The sequence below is a fragment of the Emys orbicularis genome, chromosome 3, assembly GCF_028017835.1.
Source record: "Emys orbicularis isolate rEmyOrb1 chromosome 3, rEmyOrb1.hap1, whole genome shotgun sequence".
In the NCBI taxonomy this organism is placed as follows: domain Eukaryota; kingdom Metazoa; phylum Chordata; order Testudines; family Emydidae; genus Emys; species Emys orbicularis.
The window spans coordinates 167,406,473-167,426,538 of record NC_088685.1 but is presented as its reverse complement, the minus strand read 5'-3'; the positions used below and the strand labels follow the sequence as shown (position 1 = coordinate 167,426,538).

General features: G+C 40.6%; 1 protein-coding gene across 1 annotated transcript in view; it reads left to right on the top strand.

Moving 5' to 3' along the window:
- Positions 1 to 20,066, top strand: part of SPATA17 (spermatogenesis associated 17) — a 179,317-nt gene that overhangs the window by 125,418 nt on the left and 33,833 nt on the right. Inside the window, 1 exon segment of the mRNA XM_065401691.1 lies at positions 15,005 to 15,140. Within this exon segment, the coding sequence (XP_065257763.1) occupies positions 15,005 to 15,140 (136 nt within the window).

The following is a 20,066-nucleotide window of genomic DNA, read 5'->3' as shown; positions in this document are numbered from 1 at the left end:
AAGGGCCCCCCGAAAAGATTGTTTTAAAGTTCACATAATCCTCCAGAATTAGTTGTGGTTTATAAATAAAGACATCGTTTTACAAGAGAGGGCAAAGACAGTCCAGTGATTAGGGTGCTAGCCTAGGGCTTGAGAAACCAGATTTCAGTTTCTTCACCCATCCCAGACTTCCTATGTGACCTCAGGCAAGTCACTAAGGCTCAATGTGTTTCAGTTCCTCATCTGTAAAATAGGGATTGTAGTTCTTCCCTACCTCAGGAGGGCTTTATGAGGATAGCTGCAATAAAGATTGTTAGACACTGAGATACCACAGCAATGGGGGCTGTCTAAATACCTTAGATAATCTGTTATTTAATTTTCTATCCCAAGAGATGAGCATGTTCTGTCACATAAGAAAAGTTAACCCCCACTGACCTCTCTTCTCTACATCTTTTGTTTTCAGTGTGATTATAGTTCAGAGCATTCCATCTCACTTTGCTGAGTTCTGAGTGTCTTTCTTACCAACATCCAGGAGTTATTTGGTGGGCTCAAACTCCACCATCTATGGACCAGATCCATGTCTTTCCTGAACAATGAACATTAGTGGGTTGGTCTGCTTTTAAGAGAGATGGTTAATACTCATTCCAAGAGGATGAATTCCTTCTGTTCTTCTGAGTATTAAATTTTATCCATTAAATTTTTCGCTAAAGAATTTTCAAAGTGAACATCTTGTCCAACTACCCAGTTCTGGTCTAGCCTCTCTTTTAGGGAAAGATTATGGAGAAGTTTGTGACCTAGATAGGTCCTGTGCCTACAGAGCGTGAGGGTCAGGAGTTGGCCTAGAATGAATGGTAACAAAATTTAAAGAACATGTTATTTTGCATTCAGCTAAATGCTTGAGTAGGATTTTTTCTTAAATAAAATATTATTTCAATGTCTTATGTCTAGATGATACAGTTCAGTGTATTTCTGAGTTAGTTACAATGGAAATAACCACTGCATTTTATGTCATACAGATCTTACACATCTAAAAACTTTTTTCAAATTATGTCTAGTTTTTCATATGCTTTGCAACTTTAGCAATTTGCATATTTTCTGGACTGTTATTGTATTATGATAAACAGGGATTACCATATATTTTCAGATAATGTTTCCTTAACAATTCAACTTCTATTTGTAACTCTTCCATTCATTTTAATTACTAGCACAGTGTGCAACATTTATTAATCAGCAGAGTCTTTTTAAGTTAAAATACTAAATTAGCTAACCCCATTAACACAGAATACTCCAAACAAGCTGTAATAGGAGAGGTAGTTACTGTGTAAATCGTATTATACATGCGGGTGCTCTAGGGCACAGTTAAGCATGATTACCCTCTTTTGATCCAGTATTCCTCTGCTTCTTCCAGCTAATTTCCAGTGGAAATTTACAAAGTGTTGCCTTCATTTTTCTATCTTAATTTTTCTAATGAAGTTCTGGTTCTTTATAACACTGGGGATGCAGATAATAAGTCTGTGTATAATTAAGAAGTTCTAGAATTTGTCTGCAAAAGAGATCTCTGTTACTTTTGCTTCATACAAAAGTAGGCTATTCTTTTTTTCTGCTACCTTACTCCATTGCAGACCTGGATTAAACAAAAATGACCAGACGATTCCTAGATTTACTGACATCAGAATACAGAATAATGTATACGATAAGTACAGCTGTGAACTGGACACACACTTAGTGTAGCATTGCATACAGTGTCTTAAATAATGAATAATAATATAATTATCACATTATATGACATTGGATGTAACCAGCAGTGGTGCTGGAACTAGGGATGCTGGGGGTGCTGCTGCACCCCCTGACTTGAAGTAGTAATAACAAACACCAAATACATCAGTGGTTCTCAAACTTTTGTACTGGTGACCCCTTTCACATAGCAAGCCTCTGAGTGTGACCCCCCTAATAAATTAAAAACACTTTTTTATATATTTAACACCATTATAAATGCTGGAGGCAAAGTGGGGTATGGGTGGAGGCAGACAGCTCACGATCCCCTGTGTAATAACCTTGCAACCCCCTGAGGGGTCCTGACCCCCAGTTTGAGAACCCCTGAAATACATGGTTTCCATCATCAGCACCCCACTATAAAAAAAATTTCAGCACAACTAGTAAGCAGACTAGATGCGTCAAGAGATTATACTGTCTTTAGGTTGTAAATACAGCTTGTTTTAACATGCATTCATTATTGGACAAATTATGGCTGCCCCAGCACAGTTATGCTAAAATAAGAACAGCCACAGAGCTTCTTGCCTTCCCTGAGTGAAAAGCAGAAGGGGGGTAATACTACAGGTGATAGTACTCAGTGTCCCAAAGAGGGCACATCTGAATGGGTGGAGGAATAACTTCAGATTTGGCCCCAACTTTGAAAACTGAAAATGCATGAAGTTCTTCATAAAAAATAATTAATTCATATGTGCCAGATGGTATTGAACAGTTTATGTGGAGCTAATTGTTCATGGTCTTCTTTAGACTGACAGATAATTCTGTTTTATTTGAGTTGGAACAAGAAGTCGAGAGAGTGCAGAGAACCTGTTTAGGTAAAATTATTGCAGTTCTGTTCACATAGCTATAGATAAGTTTTTGGCAGCATTTCTATTATTAAACCACAAAAATATGCATTAAAGTAATATTAAATGTTTGACTAAAAATTACAAAAGAAAGGAAGCTAAGGTAAGCATGAAAATCCTACATAGTTCTCTGTTCTTAATGTACCTCATTATGCCAAGGTAGTGCAGCACCAATGGCTTCCTGCAGTTAATGTTTAGAAGTGCGTCAGACCCTTCTCAGAAGTATGGACAAAGCATGAAGGAATCTGGTATCAGAGTACAGGCCAAGATTTTGTTGCTAGTAGGTTACCGAGCATTTGCCTGTTGGTCAGTCCAAAGAGTCCACCCACCATGCTAAGCCCCCTCATAGCCAGGCATGGGGTCGCAGCCATCACTAGTCACCCCGGGTGGTGGTTTCTCTGTCAGGTAACTTGGTGCTCTGGCCTTGTCTCAGTCCTTAGTCCATCCATTCCAGGGTCACAGTTGTCCAAATAAAAGTTAAAAACTGTCTTTAAGTGAAAGAAAAACTTTCACCCTCTCTGAGGCTCTTCTTCAGCCAGTCTCCTCCCCGGTTATTCAGGTTCTCTCTCAGCCTAAAGAGCTTTCCTCATTTTCTCCCTTGTTGTAGTCAAGGTCCCGTCCAAGTCTTCCTGCTTGGAGAGCTTTCCTCCCTGCTTACTCAGGGCCCTGCAGGAGCCTTGCTTGATCCCTGCAGTCTCCTCCCCAGCTGGACCATCTCAGCAGTTCTACCTGGCTCCTTTTATAAAGGAATCACCAGCTTCCTCCCAGGAGAAGCCCATCCTGTAATCAGGGTTGGCTTAGACCTCAGGATCTTTAGCCCATGAGGCAAGCCACTCTTTTACAGGCAGATCCAGAGAAGGGACTGCAGGACCACTACTGCTTCTGTGTAAACACAAGAGAAAGTGAGTGCTTCTGAGTTGTGCCCCTGTTGGGCACCACACAGAACTGAGACTGTGCTTCTCAGCAGACAGTGGCACAACTGCCAAGCTTATATTCTTCTTGCTTCTGCCCAGGAAGCTTATCTCACTCTCAAATTGCCATCAGAGTCAGCCCCTGATCAGCATCCTGCTATAGATGTCATCCCTGCCTTCCCAGCTGGAAAATCCACTGGGTCCAGAAGGCCTTTCTTCCATCTCCTGCTGCTCTACTGAAAGAGATAAGGGAGTGAGAGAGACAAGAAGCAATGAAGAAAAAGGGTGAGGAAGTGGAAGAAAGGAGAGAATATGTGGAGGGAGGATGGAGAAAGAGTGGAGAGATGGGAAAACTATGCACAGAGTAGAGCAGTGGTTCCCAAACTTGAACAACCTGTGAACCCCTTTCACTAAAATGTCAAGTCTCATGAACCCCCTCCTAAAAATGAATATTTCCAGTGATTTTTTCCTTTACTTGAGTATAAATTATAGAAGCAGTGATCTTGGAAATATAAAATTTGTTTTTGACATGCTTATTACACACTATTTATTATTATTATTATTATTGTTATTATTTATAATTACAGTATTTTTATTACATTATGAAAATGGCAACACTCTTCCAAGATCTCACTTTCATAGCTTGCATCACTTTGAATAAGCCTGTTATAAGACAAGGCTCCTATGTTTCATCAAGGAGTATCAGATGTGAAACAGCATGAAGGCATTTCATAACCCAACTCAAAGAGTTCCTCCTACACAAGCATTCAGATCTTGAGCAGTCCAGGCAAAAAATGCACATTACAACAAAGCTTAAACTTGTTCTTCATAATAATTTTAAAAACAATACTAGCTGTCTATTTAATTTTAAAAACAGCAAAAAATATCCACCTCTCTTTCCGTTTCTTATAAGAAGTCTTGAAGTTTAAATCTCCTCAGTGTGATAGATAAGCTTGCTTTGATCTGCTTAGCTCTTGGAAGTCCAGGGGCTCCAGCCTGCTGGCCTCATGCTGCCTGGGGTCCCTGGGGACAGCTCTGTCCACCATTAGGAATTTTTTTCCCCGATAACCCCCTGTAAAATTTCACGAACCCCAGGTTGGGAACCACTGGAGTAGAGAGAGGAGCAGGATGAAGGGAGAAAGAAAAGGAATTTTTATGGAAGTTGGCTAGGACATGTTCAGGAATCTATAGGTGCACCACTGAGAGTTATCTGAGGCAGGATTGCGTGTGTCCAGTCAGGCCTGTTCCCATGCTATTTCACCCTATTTTGTATTGGCTGCTGAAAAGGGTGCCTCAAAGCTAAATGTGCCTTAAAGACAGTTAATAAAAAATCCTCTCTGGGGATATCCCCTCACCTCCACATGAGAACTTTGGAAGTTGAGGCACCAACAGCTCGAGGGAAGGCTGGCCACTGTCATGTTACTGCACTCCACTACTTTGAGCTACTGTGCTGGCATTTATCTGGACATCAAGATAATCAATTTGTGGCTGCAGCACTCAGAGTCATAGATTACCAGGACATCATGACCTAAGGCCTGGCTATGCTACGGAAAAAGGCCCCATCCTACTCAACTGTCCTCTCAAGGACAAGAGCATAAACAAACAAACTAACTAAAACCCCACCATCTGTGCCAAAGCATAGATCCGACACAACACCAAGTGTGGACAGCCTTTGATGGTAATGAGATAGTCAAAGCTATCTCTGCAAGGTAGCACCCTGGTACTCAGTGCATTTACAAAGTATCATTGCTAGGATTTTGCCTCTAGGAAGGCAAACCTTTTGGTCAAAATTCTCCCACCATACCCTAGAGTTTTTGTTTCTTTTGGGATATCCCTTAGTTGAGTTTTTGTAGCAATATTATTTCATTTTTAATTATTGCCTTATTTATTTGGGGAGCCTTCAGTTCTCTCTCAGTCAGCAACATGGAGCACATGATTGCCAGGAGAGGAGCTGGCTCCTGCTACCACTGCTTTTAGCCATCAAAAACCTTCAAGAGCTTGTGGAGTTCCACCATAGTCATCCTAGGAGGCTGGGACCCAGATGTTAGAAATCTGCCAGAATGAGCTCTTCAGATCTTTGCTTGAATAGACCTATTAAGTCTAAACTTGTGTGCCGTTAACTAACAACATTAATATCGCTGTCTGGATTTAATTTTCTCTGGATGTTTTCCTTTTCTTCTCTAACCCCTCCCCTATTCTACCAAGTTCCGAATATACATTATTGCTAATTTTGAGAGAAGCTATGTCAAACGTATACGTGAAGCTACAAATCTTTACATCAGTCTATATCGCAATATTATTGCTGTTTGTTATACTTTTTTGTTCTGAAGTTCTGCTATGAAGGTAGAATATCCTTTGTATGATTCCCATGGCATACTTTAGTTATTCTACTCTATTTTAATACTAATATATAGTATTTTTAAAACACATTCTTTATTGAAATGAATATACAATGAATATCAGAGATTCTTGCTGGATGTAAGAGGACTTCAATTTTGCAAATATAGATCATTCTACATTCTGATCGACATAGGCGTAAGGAGCCACCCTCATGGATCTGATTACAGAATTGGGGACATAATGAAAGCAACAGTTTATTTTATGCCATTCTAGCTATCTACAATTTTTAAAGTCTCTATTATTACTCAAAAACTAATAAATATGTTATTAATCATTTCCAAGTAGAGAGACATAATCCAGAATGTGCACTTAATGTCACACACAACAATATATGTTTACACTTATCTGTTTAAGATATGCAGTAGAACACTGCACATGAAATATACATTTATGATACTAAACCACATACATGTTCTATTGTGTATCATTTCTTACATAATCAGAATATTGTTTGATCTCTAACTCAAGATACAAGATAAGAATTTGGCTTATTCTGAGAGACTATTTGAAAAAAATAAAAATAAAAGGCAAGATTGAACAGTGATCTAAATTGAAACCATGATCTTTTAAAAGATCTGTATATATAACTATATATGGATCTGTATATAACTATATTTGGTTATAACTTAAGATCGTAAACTGTGAACATCATCATTTTCATTTAGTTTATCTTCCACTTTTCTCAATAAATGGTATTTTATAAAATTTTTAAAATCTGTTTAGTATATAGGCTTTACAAACACTTTATTCATACTGAATTATGAATGTTATGGCTAAACTAAATTCCATGCATATATGGGCAAATCCCTAAACTGCTAGCCTTGTCTTCTCAGCCATCCAATCCCCTGAGAAAGCCAATTTTCTTTCATGTCTGAACAAAAGAAAAATGTACTATTAAAATGCAATTCAGAAGTGATAAAAAAACTGTAAGTGGAGCAGCCGGCTCTCAGCACCTTCTGTGTATACTCTGGGACACTGGGGCCACATTAATTTTTTGTGCGTGTGATGTCCATCCCATGTGCAAATTAGCATTACAAGTACCATAATCTGTCTTATATGAGAGCTACCTGTCCCATGAGTGTACACATACTTCTGTAGCTTTGTATTATTCAAAGCTCTGTTACCTCTGTGTTTTTGTTTTGTTAATTTTATATAACATTTGTTGGGATGCTGGATGGAATAAATTGATGTTACTAGTGAGATACTCAAACTTTATTTTTCTGAAGGGGAGAGTGGATGGAAGGTTCATTGATGAAATTTACAGTTGCTAAAATATTGATTTCCCCCAATAAATGATTTTTAAAAACATATTTAGCAATCCATAGACAGAAGTAATAGTTTTATTGCCATGTGATGGGCTGACCAGTATGGAGAGCAGAGCTTTGCCACTTCCTAAATGAGAGAAGCCTGGTTCCAGTCCAGAGCCTGAGGCAGCCTGTTACCTAGATGAGCCATTTGGAGGATAGGATGACTAGGCATCAGTAAAAAGGAACAAAACACAGGGAGACAAGTCTGGAGCAGTAGGGCGGGATTCTGCTGATGAATCCCACAGATGACCTTGATTTTTAGCTTCACTGTTTTCCCTTTTTTGTTTTGGACTCTAAAGCCCGAGAAAGGGCAAGAAGGCTAAGGCACCATGATACCGGACTTGTAAGGAGAGACACCTGACCATCTGAGACCCACAGCAGGCTAAACAGTGCCCTTGCCAGGGCACAAAGGGGTGCCACTAAGACAACCTATTTACAAATTTGATATTGAATGCAGGCACACTCTAGCCCCTGTGGAAGGGAGCAGGTCAGGACTTAAAAACCAAAAACCCAACAACCACCACCACCCAAACCCCAGAAAAAAATTCCTCTTCCGTAGTATGGATGTGGAATAACTACTGGATGGCAGAGCAGAATGCTCAATGCCAACAGCAACTCCTCCAGCAGGTGACCATCAAGCAGCAGCAGCTGATCTGGGATGTAGCTGCCCAGCAGCAATAAAAGCGAATGCAGCAGATTGTGACCATACTGTGGCCACCCACAATGGCTGGGCCTACTGGCACAGATCTGGCAGGAGCCCTGGTCCAGAAAACTACCAAAGATGGGACCTGAAGATGATGCAGAGGCCTTTCTCAAAACACTTGAGCAGATGGTACATGACCAGACAATGCAAGCAGCCCAATGTGGGTTAGACTCAGTGACATCACAAGATTATGTACAAGTCAAAGCAACCATTTTGTCATATTGGATATCTTGCAGGAAATGTTCCTTCATTGATTTTGGGAGAAGCGATATCCTCCAGGTGCCCATTCCCACATGGTGGCACAGAAACTGCAAGACTGGTGTTGGCAGTGACTCATATTTCAGACAGAGACAGGGATTCAAGTAGCAGAAATCATTTTGCTTGAACAAATAATGCTGATTTTGACAATGGCTGACACCATCCAGCTATTGGATAAATATATGGCATTTAGGACTGCTACAGTGACAGTCAGAGAGGGACACCGTGGAGCCAAAGGATCAGCTCCAGTGAATGAGAAATCTTGCTGGGGAAGTCAGAGTCCTGAAACACCCCACCCGGATTTAGGAAGGCCAAGAAGACATGGGGTCATGGACAACTTGGACCAAGGAACTGCAGCAGCCTGGCTGGGACCCAGCTCAAGAATCCTCTGACTCACACTGATCTCAAAAAGGGAAAATCCTGGGGTCAGGAACAGGGAGGACCCACTCAGAAGGATCTACCCAGGGAGTGGGGGAGGATCGGTTACCAGCAGCAAAACCTTGGATGGATGTCTGTTTTTCATGTGGCTGCCTCAGACACTGGTAAAAGGACTGCCTGTTTATGAAATACAGTTATGAGCAAGTCTGGATTGCAGAGGCCTGAGCATGACAGCCAGGGTCAGCTAAACCAACCATCCCAGGTAAAGTAAATGGGATAGACGTAATGGGCCTACTGAACTCAGGGTGCAGCCAAACCCTTGTGAGGGAATCTGTTCCTGGACTTCCCTGGGGCACCATCTACTTACAGTGCATGGAGGCATGAAGCCATATCCTCACACCCTAATTCAGCTAACCGCTGAATATATATGACCTCTAATGGTCAGTCTGGCTGCCTCTCACACCTACCTAGTCATTATTGTCTGAGAGTGGGAATATTTAGGGGACCTCTAGAAGGAGTTCTTGGGATCCTCTTAGAACATGAAGACCCTGTCACCAGTATCCTCACAGATGACTGTTTGGGATCAAGCAGGCCTCGTTGCTATAGGAGACATAGCCAAGCTGGATAAGGGGAGTTCCAAGCAGCTAGATACTTCTTTAGAACCCAAGTTCCATCTAGAGTTGGGGGTTACCCCTTTACCTGAATTTGAGATCCTGACTAGGTTCTCCAACTTTATTGAAGAGCAAAGGAAGATGAGACTTTGAGCTAGGTGTATGCACAGATGGTTGTTGTTAATGGGGAGATAATGGACCCCCCAGCAAGCTGAGATATCCCTCCAGTTTGAAACCCAGAGTGAGTGGTTGTACTGTTAGAGAAATACCACTGAACAGAGGAGATCAGAGCCCAACTCCTGGTGCCCTGATCCCACTACAGAGAAATCTTGTGTTTGGTCCATGCAATACCATTTGAAGGGCACCTGGGCTAGAAAAAATCCATAGCCTCGATCCTGGCCCAGTTTTTCTGGCCTGGGATATATAAGGAGGTTCCGGACTGCTATGGCTTTTCCTCGAAGTGTCAACAAACTTCACCTGGGGAGTGGTGAAGGCTCCCCAGGTTGGCATACCATTTGAGAGGATCAGAATGGACATGCTTGGGGCAGGTATCAATATATTTTGGCATTTGTGGATTACGCTACCAGATATCCTGAGGCCATGCCATTATGTTTCACAAACACCAAAGCCATCTCAGCCAAGCTAATGATGATCTTTGTGCAGGTAAGGGTGCCTCAGGAGATTCTAACGGACCAGGAAACCAATTTTATGTCCCAGGTACTAATAGAATTGTGCTGGTTACTGAAGATTAAGTCCCTCCGAACATCTGTCCCAAACTGATGCTTTGGTAGAATGTTTCAATGGGACACTAAAAGACATGTTAAAAAAATTGTTGCCACAGACACCCAACACTGGAACCAGTTGCCTCCCTTCTGCCCTCCCATTTGTTGTGTGGGAGGTGTTGCAGTCATCTACAGGCTTCTCCCTGTTTGAACTGTTGAATGGGAGACAACCGCAGGGGGATTCTGGACTTAATACAAGACATGTAGGACGAACAGACCACTGGGGCTGACAGTGTGGTACAATACATCCTCACCCTTCACAATAGGCTAGCAGCTATAGGCATCTTCAACAGGGAGAATCCCCTATTCCCAGAGTGCCCAAGGAACAACCTATAATAAAGGGACCCTCCTCCAAATGTTCAGACCTGGAGACCAGGTACTCTCATTGTTCCCTAGCTTGAAGTCAAAACTGTTGTCCCACTGGCAGAGCCCTTACATGATTGTCTGCCAGGTAGGGACAATGAATTACGAAATCAGGCAGCTGGACAAAAGACAAACCAAATAAACCAACCATACCAATTTCCTAAAGCCATGGAAGGCCTATTTATAGCTCCCTTTTCTCTGGCATCAGAGTTAGGGTTGCAGACTGCCAATATCTCAGGATGGTCTGTACTGTGGGCAACCTCATACCAGAGCAGAGGGTCCAAGCCCAACGGTTGATCACTGCCTACCCAACGGTATTTTCCGCCCCATCTGGACAAATCCATCTCACATGGTGTCCTGGCTCAGTTTGGATGTGGCAGGAAGTAAGGGAAAAGCTGCGGCCACTTTCCCAGAAGATGAGCGAACCCATGAAGCAAAAATTACAATCTATGCTGGACCTTGAGAGAAACTTAGGAATCCCTAAGGCCCTTTTTTTCAGTTATTTATTTTATTTTTAATTTCCTGGAAATATATTGGGATTTATTAAAAGTTTAAAAACAGGAGAAAATTGGTATAAACGGAAAATGAAGGGTAGTAAGTGTGTGTGTGGAGGGGTGCCTGGTACTCACAGGGGCCAAGGGGGGGCACTCACCATGTGGCAGTTGAGGAAGCCTTCCGCCCTCTATTGGGCTTACTCCCCCCCTCCCCATGCAGAGGAAGCAAACGGGCATGCTGAAGGACCAGGGCCATGAGGGGAACAGAAAGCTGCAGCTGTAAGTGCTTGTCTCCCTGCCAGACAGAGCCTCCCTGGATTCCAGCCCTTCAGCACAGCCCCATCCTCTTCCCACTGCAGGCTTTGTCCAGCTGCAGTGGGGGAGCAAGATGGGCAAGGAGCCAGGTCCCGGCAGCTAAGACCACTCTTGTGCTGAAGGGCTGGGGTGGAGAGGGGACTCTGTCCAGCAAGGGAGCCAGTTCTCACAGAGTGCAGCCTTCTGCTCCCTATGGGCCTTTCTCTGCAACAGTCTCAGCTGTTAGGATCCAGCACCCTGCCCATCTCACTCCTGCACTACACAGAGTGAACGGACGGGGATCACGCTGTAGGGATGGAGTCAGGAGGGGAGTGAAATGCTTCAACCTGTGAGCACTGGCCCCATTGCCAGACAGAGCCCCCTGCTCCCACTGCCAGCCTTCAGTTTGGCTCCATTTACTTCCTCTATGAAAAATGGCCAAAATCCAGGTTAAAATTGGTTAAACCCAAAATTGGCTTTTTCAAGGAAAAATCAGTAAATACCAATAAAGAGGAACTTTAGGAATCCTGTAGTGACTGGAGAAGTCCAATAGCATTGGTCCCTAAGCCAGACGAGACCACCTGATTTTGCTCTGATGTTAGAAGAGTCAATGCCATACCAAAAGTTGATGCATAATCCATGCCGTGTGTTCATGAGCTGCTAGACCAGCTGGGCCAAATATTACCACCCTGGATCTTACCAAAGGATACTGGCAAATTCCATTCATGCCAAAGTCTTGAGGAAAAATGGGCTTTGCCATCCTTTTGGCTTTATCAGTTCTAGACTATGCCATCTGGCTTACAAAAGGCTCCAGCAACTTTTCAATGGTTAATGGATCAAGTTCTCCAGCCCCACAGTAGTTGTGTCACCACCTACGTCAGTGATGTTGTGATCAATAGCTGGCACTGGGAGGATCACCTGACACAGATAGCTGCTGTATTCCAGTGCCAGACTAATAGCAAACCCTGCCAAATGTGGCATTCGCAAAGATGAGACAACCTACCTGAGGTATAGTTGGTGAAGGGTCAGGTACAGCCTCAAGGACCTGCCCTACTATAACTTCAAAGAAGCAGGTGCACAGGTTTCTGGGAATGGCAGGATACTACTGCTGGTTTTTACTGGGATTCTTATCCATTGTGGCCTCCCTCACCAATCTGCTCAAAGACAATAGCTCAAAAAAAGATCTACTGGCTTTCTCACAGGATGGAAGGCTCTGAGAAATCCTTTCAGATCCTAAATGCTAACCTCTGCAGAGAGTTCACCTCATACAGCCCAGATTTCAACAAGGAATTTCTTCTACAGACTGATTCCTCCAAAGTCGGGTTGGGAGCAGTCTTGTCGCAGGCAATCAACAGCAGGATGTAGAATCATAGAACTGAAAGGGATCTTGAGAGGTCATCTAGTCCAGTCCCCTGCACTCATGGCAGAATTAATTATCTAGACCATTCCTGACAGGTGTTTGCCTAACCTGCTCTTAAAAGTCTCCAATGATGGAGATTTCACAACCTCCCTAGGCAATTTATTCCAGTGCTTAACTGCCCTGACAGTTAGGAAGTTTTTCCTAATGTCCAACCTAAACCTCATTGCTGCAATTTAAGCCCATTGCTTCTTGTCCAATCCTCAGAGGTTAAGAAAAACAGTTTTTCTTCCTTCTCCTTGTAACAACCTTTTACATACTTGAAAACCTTTTACATACTTGAAAACATGTCCCCTCTCAGTCTTCTCTTTTCCCGACTAAACAAACCCAATTTTTTCAATCTTCCCTCATAGGTCATGTTTTCTAGACCTTTAATCATTTTTGTTGCTCTTCTCTGGACTCTCTCCAATTTGTCAACATCCTTCCTGAAATGTGGCACCCAGAACTGGACACAATACTCCAGTTGAGGCCTAAGCAAAGCGAAGAAGAGCGGAAGAATTACTTCTCATGTCTTGCCTACAATACTCCCTACTAATTCATATCCTATCCTCTACCTAAGCCAAAACCTGTTCCCAAGAGAAAAAGCCTACTCACCATAATAGTAAAGAAAAAGAGGGCTTAGTTGTGAAATGGGCCATGGAGGCACTCACATATTACCTCCTAGCAATAAGTTCATCTATTCACAGAAAGACACCAGCCCCTGACTCATGAGATAGTACCTGTCTCTCCAGCCCTTCTCATTTCAGATCCAGCAGGGGGCTAGGACTGCTGATTGAAATGCAGACTTTTTGTTTCAGGATGGAGGGCAGCTGGTGAGGGAGGGGAGCTGGCAGGGGAGGGAAAGGTGTGTGAAGGGGCAGACAGGCCCCACCCTGGCAACGAGAAGTCTAAGGAGAGCCTATGGACCCAGCTGACCCCACCTCACTACACCTTTAGCCAATGTCAGGAGTGAAGGGGGGAGTGAAAAGGAGACCTAGTCCAGTTCAGGACTGACCAGTAAGGAGAGCAGGGCTCTGCTACTTCCTTGATGAGGTAAGCCTCATTCCAGCCCAGCGCCTGAGGCAGCTTATTTTATGGGCGAATCATTTAGTGGATGGAATGAATAGGCCCAGGAAGGCTGATAAAAAGGAGCTAGCTGCACAGAGACAAGCCTGGACCAGTACGGTGGAGTCCTGCTGACAAATCCACAGACAATCCTAATTTATAAGTTCACTGTTTTCCTTTTTTTTGTTTTGGACTTTAACACCCCAGAAGGGGTAGGACTCAGGTGCAACAATAGCCAGAAGATTAAGGCAGCCCAGCACTGGATCTGTGAGGGGCAACACCCAACTGTTGGGGACCCACAGTGGGGTGAGTTGTGCCCTGTTGGGTCACAAGTTGGTCACATCCCACCTTTATCAAACTCCTTGTTTTAACAATCCAAATCTCATGGGGACTATGGCCTTCACATAAGCTCCCAACTTTCTTTTCAAATTTTTAAAATTAGCTACACTATCCTCATGACAGCTCAGGTAAAATAATGTTCTAAACGTCTGAAACACATGCTTTTAATTCTAGCAATCTAATCAATTAACTACCCTAACACAGAATAAAGAATACCTGCTGCTTTTCAGAACACCAGCAATGGCATATCTCACAGGATTTTAATCTATATTAAAATGTGATAAATCTGAATCAGATCATCTGCTCCTATGATGAAATGTATGGCAGGGGATTTAGGAATAGGAAATCTTTGTGAGGCGCCCCTTACCACATGCCTCTGCGCAACAGACTGTGGGACCTGTCTAGAAAACCTGCAAATGCCCGTGGGAGGTTAGGGCCATCTATATTAAAGCCCTCTCCCTCCATGTCAGACTTGTGCCCCTTGTAGCCCCAGGCACTGGCAGCATGGCTCCCCTATCAGGGAGATCCCCTCAATATTATTAATGGTGGCAGAATTATGCCCTTAACTATTACTGTTCAATACAATTAAGCAATCTTGTGATTAAGATGCACCATTGGTGATTTTATCAAAAGCAACTGACATTTTTTTAATCTATGGTCTACAAATACATTGTAATTAATGTGACTATTAGTGTAGCATGTTACTACTCAGAGTGAGTAAGAGTAGCTGAATTGGGCCCTCAGGGTTTGGAATGTAATTTCTAAAATAAGCTACAGTTTAAATACAGTGGTTGGTAAACATCCAGACAATCACCTGGTTATGCAAATGAACCAAAGTTACATCTTCACCTAAAAGTTTCCATTCCATCATATCATAACTGTATGATTCTCTAATGTGGCACCACTTCTTTCAAAAAGTGAAGAGCCTGGGAGAGAAAATGCATTAGTTCTATTGCAACATTGAGAGGAGGACATGAACAAGTTAGTGGAAAGTTTGTTGGGTATATGTTCTGCTCATATCTCACAGCATTTATACCTCTGATTTAAAATACTACCTACTGCAACCATAGTAAAGTAGTAATAAATATACAGATGTTTTTATCTTTCAGATTTTTGCCATTTTCTTCATGTCATAAAAACCAGGAGTATGACCCATTAATTCATACATCAAGTAAATATGGCCAAATGACTTATGGAATCAAACATTTCCGAGAAGAACATCATGAGAAATGGGTAGCAAACAAGGTGAGTCACTGTAATATTCAGCAAAGTGATAGATTTCTAGATTGTTATTTTATTAAAATCAGAAAGCATTGGGCCTGGTCCAAAGTTCATTGAATTCAATGGGAACATTTCCAATAACTCTGATGGGCATTGATTCAGGACTTCAAGTAGTATAATGGATTTAATCTTTAAAGGCCAGATTCTACAAGATACTGAGCTTTTTCAACTCTCTTTGAAGTCAATTGAGGATAAGGGCACTCAGCACCTCCCAGCCGGTGCTTCGCACTTTATGGAATATTGGGGGGAATATACCACATTACTTGCAGTATGTGCAAAAGATATCCTGTTTTATGTACTGCTTTTTCTGATCTGGTAGAAGAATAAATATGAAACACATAGTGAATACTACTGAAAATCTCAACAAAAAATTGAAATATTAACAAATGCTTTTCTTCTTCCATTTTCTGCTCAGTTTTAAAAATGAGCAAAGAGCTATAGTTTCCATAGATATTTTCATCATTCTCTAATTTGTCAAAAACCTTCTCAAGTCTTTCTAATTCCTAACACGATAGGATGTGATGTTTCTCAAAACTTTTAACAGTATAATATAAGTTCAATGGAAGGAATTCAATACAGGATAGGATGTCAAAAGTTTAAAAGCTTCAGTCATGTAGAGCATCAGTCACAAAGCATGAAATGGAAAAAAGACAATTGAACAATTGCTTCTTGGCGGTTTTGTAAGTTCTTGTCAGTTTTGGGAAGCAAAGGATTCTGAATTTATGTAACCTCCCAGTGGACTTAGGTTAAAGTGGATGAAAGAAAATGAAGTTATCACACACCAATTCCTGCTAAACCAGGGCCTGATTCTGTCAATGGGACTTCTTTGTACCCTGAGTGAGGAGAATCGGTCTTCTGGACATTTACACAGTTTAGAGGGTCAGTGAGGATGCAATTAAAATGAATTAGAAAATGTTTTCTTTTTAAATGTTTTAACAGTATACAAATCATGTTCATATCAGCTCTTTAAATAGTGTCAGTGGTAACAGTATTCAGACATGTTTAATCACAGTTTTCAAGCATGTTTTCCCTGTAAGTGTACATCCAAGCCTACAAAATCTGTCTCCTATGTAAATATGTTGCTAAGTGTAAAGAACCCAGAATTTTTTTATTGCTTTTCTCCTCTACTCCAGCAAAGCTTCTCTAAAGAAAGAATCATATTCCTCTTTTGTCTACAGCTACAGTGATAATACTGTAGCTAGCTAGCCTTCAGTCCGTTAAGGATATGCTTGCTCTCTCTCCCCTGCCATCGCTCCAGTTTTAAAACAGTAATCCTTACAAACATTTCAACTTGGTACTGAACATAAGGGAGAGAGTAAAAAGGAAAAACAAATTCTTGATTTTTTAAATAAGGTTCCTCACATCGATATTAGTTTTTGTGTTTTCCACCAGATGTCTGATTTGGAAATTAAGATCATTAATAAGCAAAAAGCAGTTTTTTTCCCAACTTTTACACTTTTATAGTCAGCAGATTAAGACTTTGGTATTTTAACATAATTATTTTTATTAAACTGCATTGCAGTTAAATGCACATAGGCCAATAATTGAACCTTCTTTTACCAAAAAAAAAAAAAAAAGGGTCTGGATTTAGTTAAAACAAAATGAGATACAAGTAGCATTGTTGAAGCCAGCAGGCATAGTGTAAGTAGGTTATAGAAAAGCTTTTCCAAACATTTTTTGCTGATATTTCTCAGGTCAGACCAGCAACAATTCTGCTTTTCCAGTCCTGGGCATTTCTTGATAATATACATCATATAAGCTAGAAACTTAGCTGAGACCACCAAACTCATTTTTACTTGTGATCTTAGACAGTTTTCAACCTAAATCTCTAGAGGTGAACAGCTATATCCATTAACCCAATATGACATCTAGCCTTCCAACTACTGATTCTAAATCAATATGAAGCTTCAATTAGGAGGCACTTACAAAAACAGAGAGCTAATAGGAAAGAAGAGCAGCTTTTTGACCTACCTGCTGCTTTTACTGGTCATTATCATCAGGAAAGAGTCTAAAAACTCCATTCCTCACCACTTTTTTAGGGAAAGAGGCCCTATCAAAAAAGGAACAAGATCAGATTTTCATAATCACTACCTTTAAAAGAGGAACTCTTTCTTTTTAATCACCACTTTAAGTGATCTACACATTTATTTCTTGGATATATATTATGTTGTGCATAACTGTACTGTACACAAGATAATCATATATGCAGGAAATGCTGTGGAAGACACTTAACAAAATGGAAAACACCTTCATGCTGTTGAAAGCCTAAGGATCTTTCATCTCAGAATCTATTACTCGTTCTTAGCACTTAATTGATTTTCCTACTTGGAATGTATCAAACTGTATATAAACACAATTTATATGACAATCTACATAAAAGGATGATAGCCCTGCTAGGGTGTGCATTCAGCCTATCACTTCAGCAGTGCACTGGAGAGGGAAAAATACTATTTTTCTTGAAATGTGATCACCAATGACAGGGCAAGCCTACAAATTGTTGTACCAAGTCCTCCCAAGAAATCACCTTGATGGTGAATGGCCTCTTCAAGTATTAACAGAAAATATGTTGAGCCTGTTCCAAATTATCTGTCAAAAAGCTAGCTTCCTTGTGTTTTATGGGTGCATCATATTTAATTATAAATTGCTCAGACTTATATACAGGTTTGTGTATACTGTTACTTTAAAAAAAAAATCACAAAAAGATTAGAATCTGACTATATAACTACTTGATATCCTATTGAGGAAAAAATAAACAATTAGGGTGAATATCGGTTCACTATATTTCCTCTTGAATAAACAAGATGGGGGTATAGCACATCCTTTCTCAGAACATCATAGCAGCTGTTAGTGACTGTGAGAACTTAATAGTTTTATTTCTACTTAGTAATGATCTCCAAACTGTTATCATACTCTATGATCATTTCAAAGACATCACCAAGTTAAGGGAAAAAATAGTGTTGTATTTACATTTTTTGCTGAAAGCATACAAATAGGTAAAGAGAAATATTGCAACTGTTATGATAACTACTTGATTTTGGTTTCCACATTTGTAAAAACTGATAAATAATTTATGACTTCTTTTTTAACAGCACACTTCTAAAGCCTTATAATTTTTTGTTTTCAGTTATTTTTTATTTTTATTTATTTATTTGCAAATGCTTTGAAATATCTTAGTCAGTATTTATATTAAGTATGCAGTTTTAGTATTAAGAACCTACCAATCACCATGAGTTTAATCTATAATGATAGGTCTCATGTAGTTGGACAGTCTGGGAATCAATATACCAACTATAATTTTTTGGTGGTCAAAACACTCACATGTTCATATTTACTGAAGCAGAAATGCTATCCTACAGCTTTTAATCCGAATTGGAGTTAGTTTGCATATGCATTTTAGACAACTTACTTTAAAGGCATCATTTAATGTTTTCCTTGTTCGGGAAATTCAGGAAGTGACATTTTAAGATGTTCCTTGTTGATAGAATCTTTCCTCATATGCCTTATTATAGGTGAATTACAACATGGCTGCAGCACTGTTTCATTATTTGCACATGCATTTTGGCCCTAAATACAATTTTATTATCTACAAAGCATAAAATATCCAAGTACTCCAAAGAATTAATTTAGAGAACCTAAGCATATTGCACAGAACATAAAGTTGACCTTTACCGTCTACAGCTTTTGGAATCGAGTGGGATGTGGAACACATCATAGACTTAATGTGGCACAACGCTGTCTGCAGAAACTTGGGTGGGACTGTGACTGCCTGCCCATTGCACCCGATGATTGAATCTGCTGTCACCAGCATCCTGATAATAATGAACATTCGGCTTAACGACCGTGATTATGATTATCATAATTGATGTGCAAGTGCAGTGTGTGAGGATCATTACAGCTGAACTGTACAGCAGAGAAACATGCCTTAGTTATAGATAATTTTACTTTTATGCATTGATTGGGATAAAATATGCCTTTCAAGTTCAACAGGCCAGCTTAATATAATTTTAGGAAGGTTTCTACATATATGAATTGATGATTATGAGCTTGCTGCAAAACAGCCACTCTAGCTGTTTGTTTTGAATGGTTTCATTCCATTAATAACAGCAAATAATTAAATAATTAGATATTTTCAAGGGGAAATATCTTATGAGTACAGCCTGCATTAATCAAATATCAAATTAAAAGTGTTTCTGATTGCTCTGGCATTGCCTATGTATGCTAGGAAAAAACAGGATATGTAATTCACCACCAGTACAGCTCCACTGACAGTTGCAGCACTGGAAGCTGTATTGTGGACAGGACACAGGCATTTTTATCACTGTGTTGTGTAACCTGCAGAGCATGTGGTAAATATTCCTGTGCATTGTATACACTACAGCTTCCATCATTTTTGCCATCGGTGTAGAGCTACAGATCCAGATTTTGCCAGGGTAGATACAGTCATTAACAATTCATCAGAGACAAGATCCTTTTTTTTTTATTTTCCATGATAATGATTGCATTCACCTGAGCTTGTAAAGAAATGCACAAGTATGTGAACAAAAGCATACACTAACTATATATATATACACACACATATATACATACATATTTATACATATACATACCCAAATAAAAGTGTATTTGTACTGCCGATGTGAGTTTGTATAATGTGTATACATGTGTATGTATATGGTAGTGTATGTAATGACACTTGTTTACACCAGGACTACATTTGGTTTTTAAAAGCAAATTCTTTGCCCAAATATCCTGGCCTTTTTACTAGGCACAGCACCACTCTGTAGAACAAACTCTTGAGCATGGATTGGATTGCCACAGAAAAGCTTGCAGGAGGGGACTCAGGAAGAAAATCACTCGGAGCATCCCCGTTGCGGAGTTCCTCGTGCATTG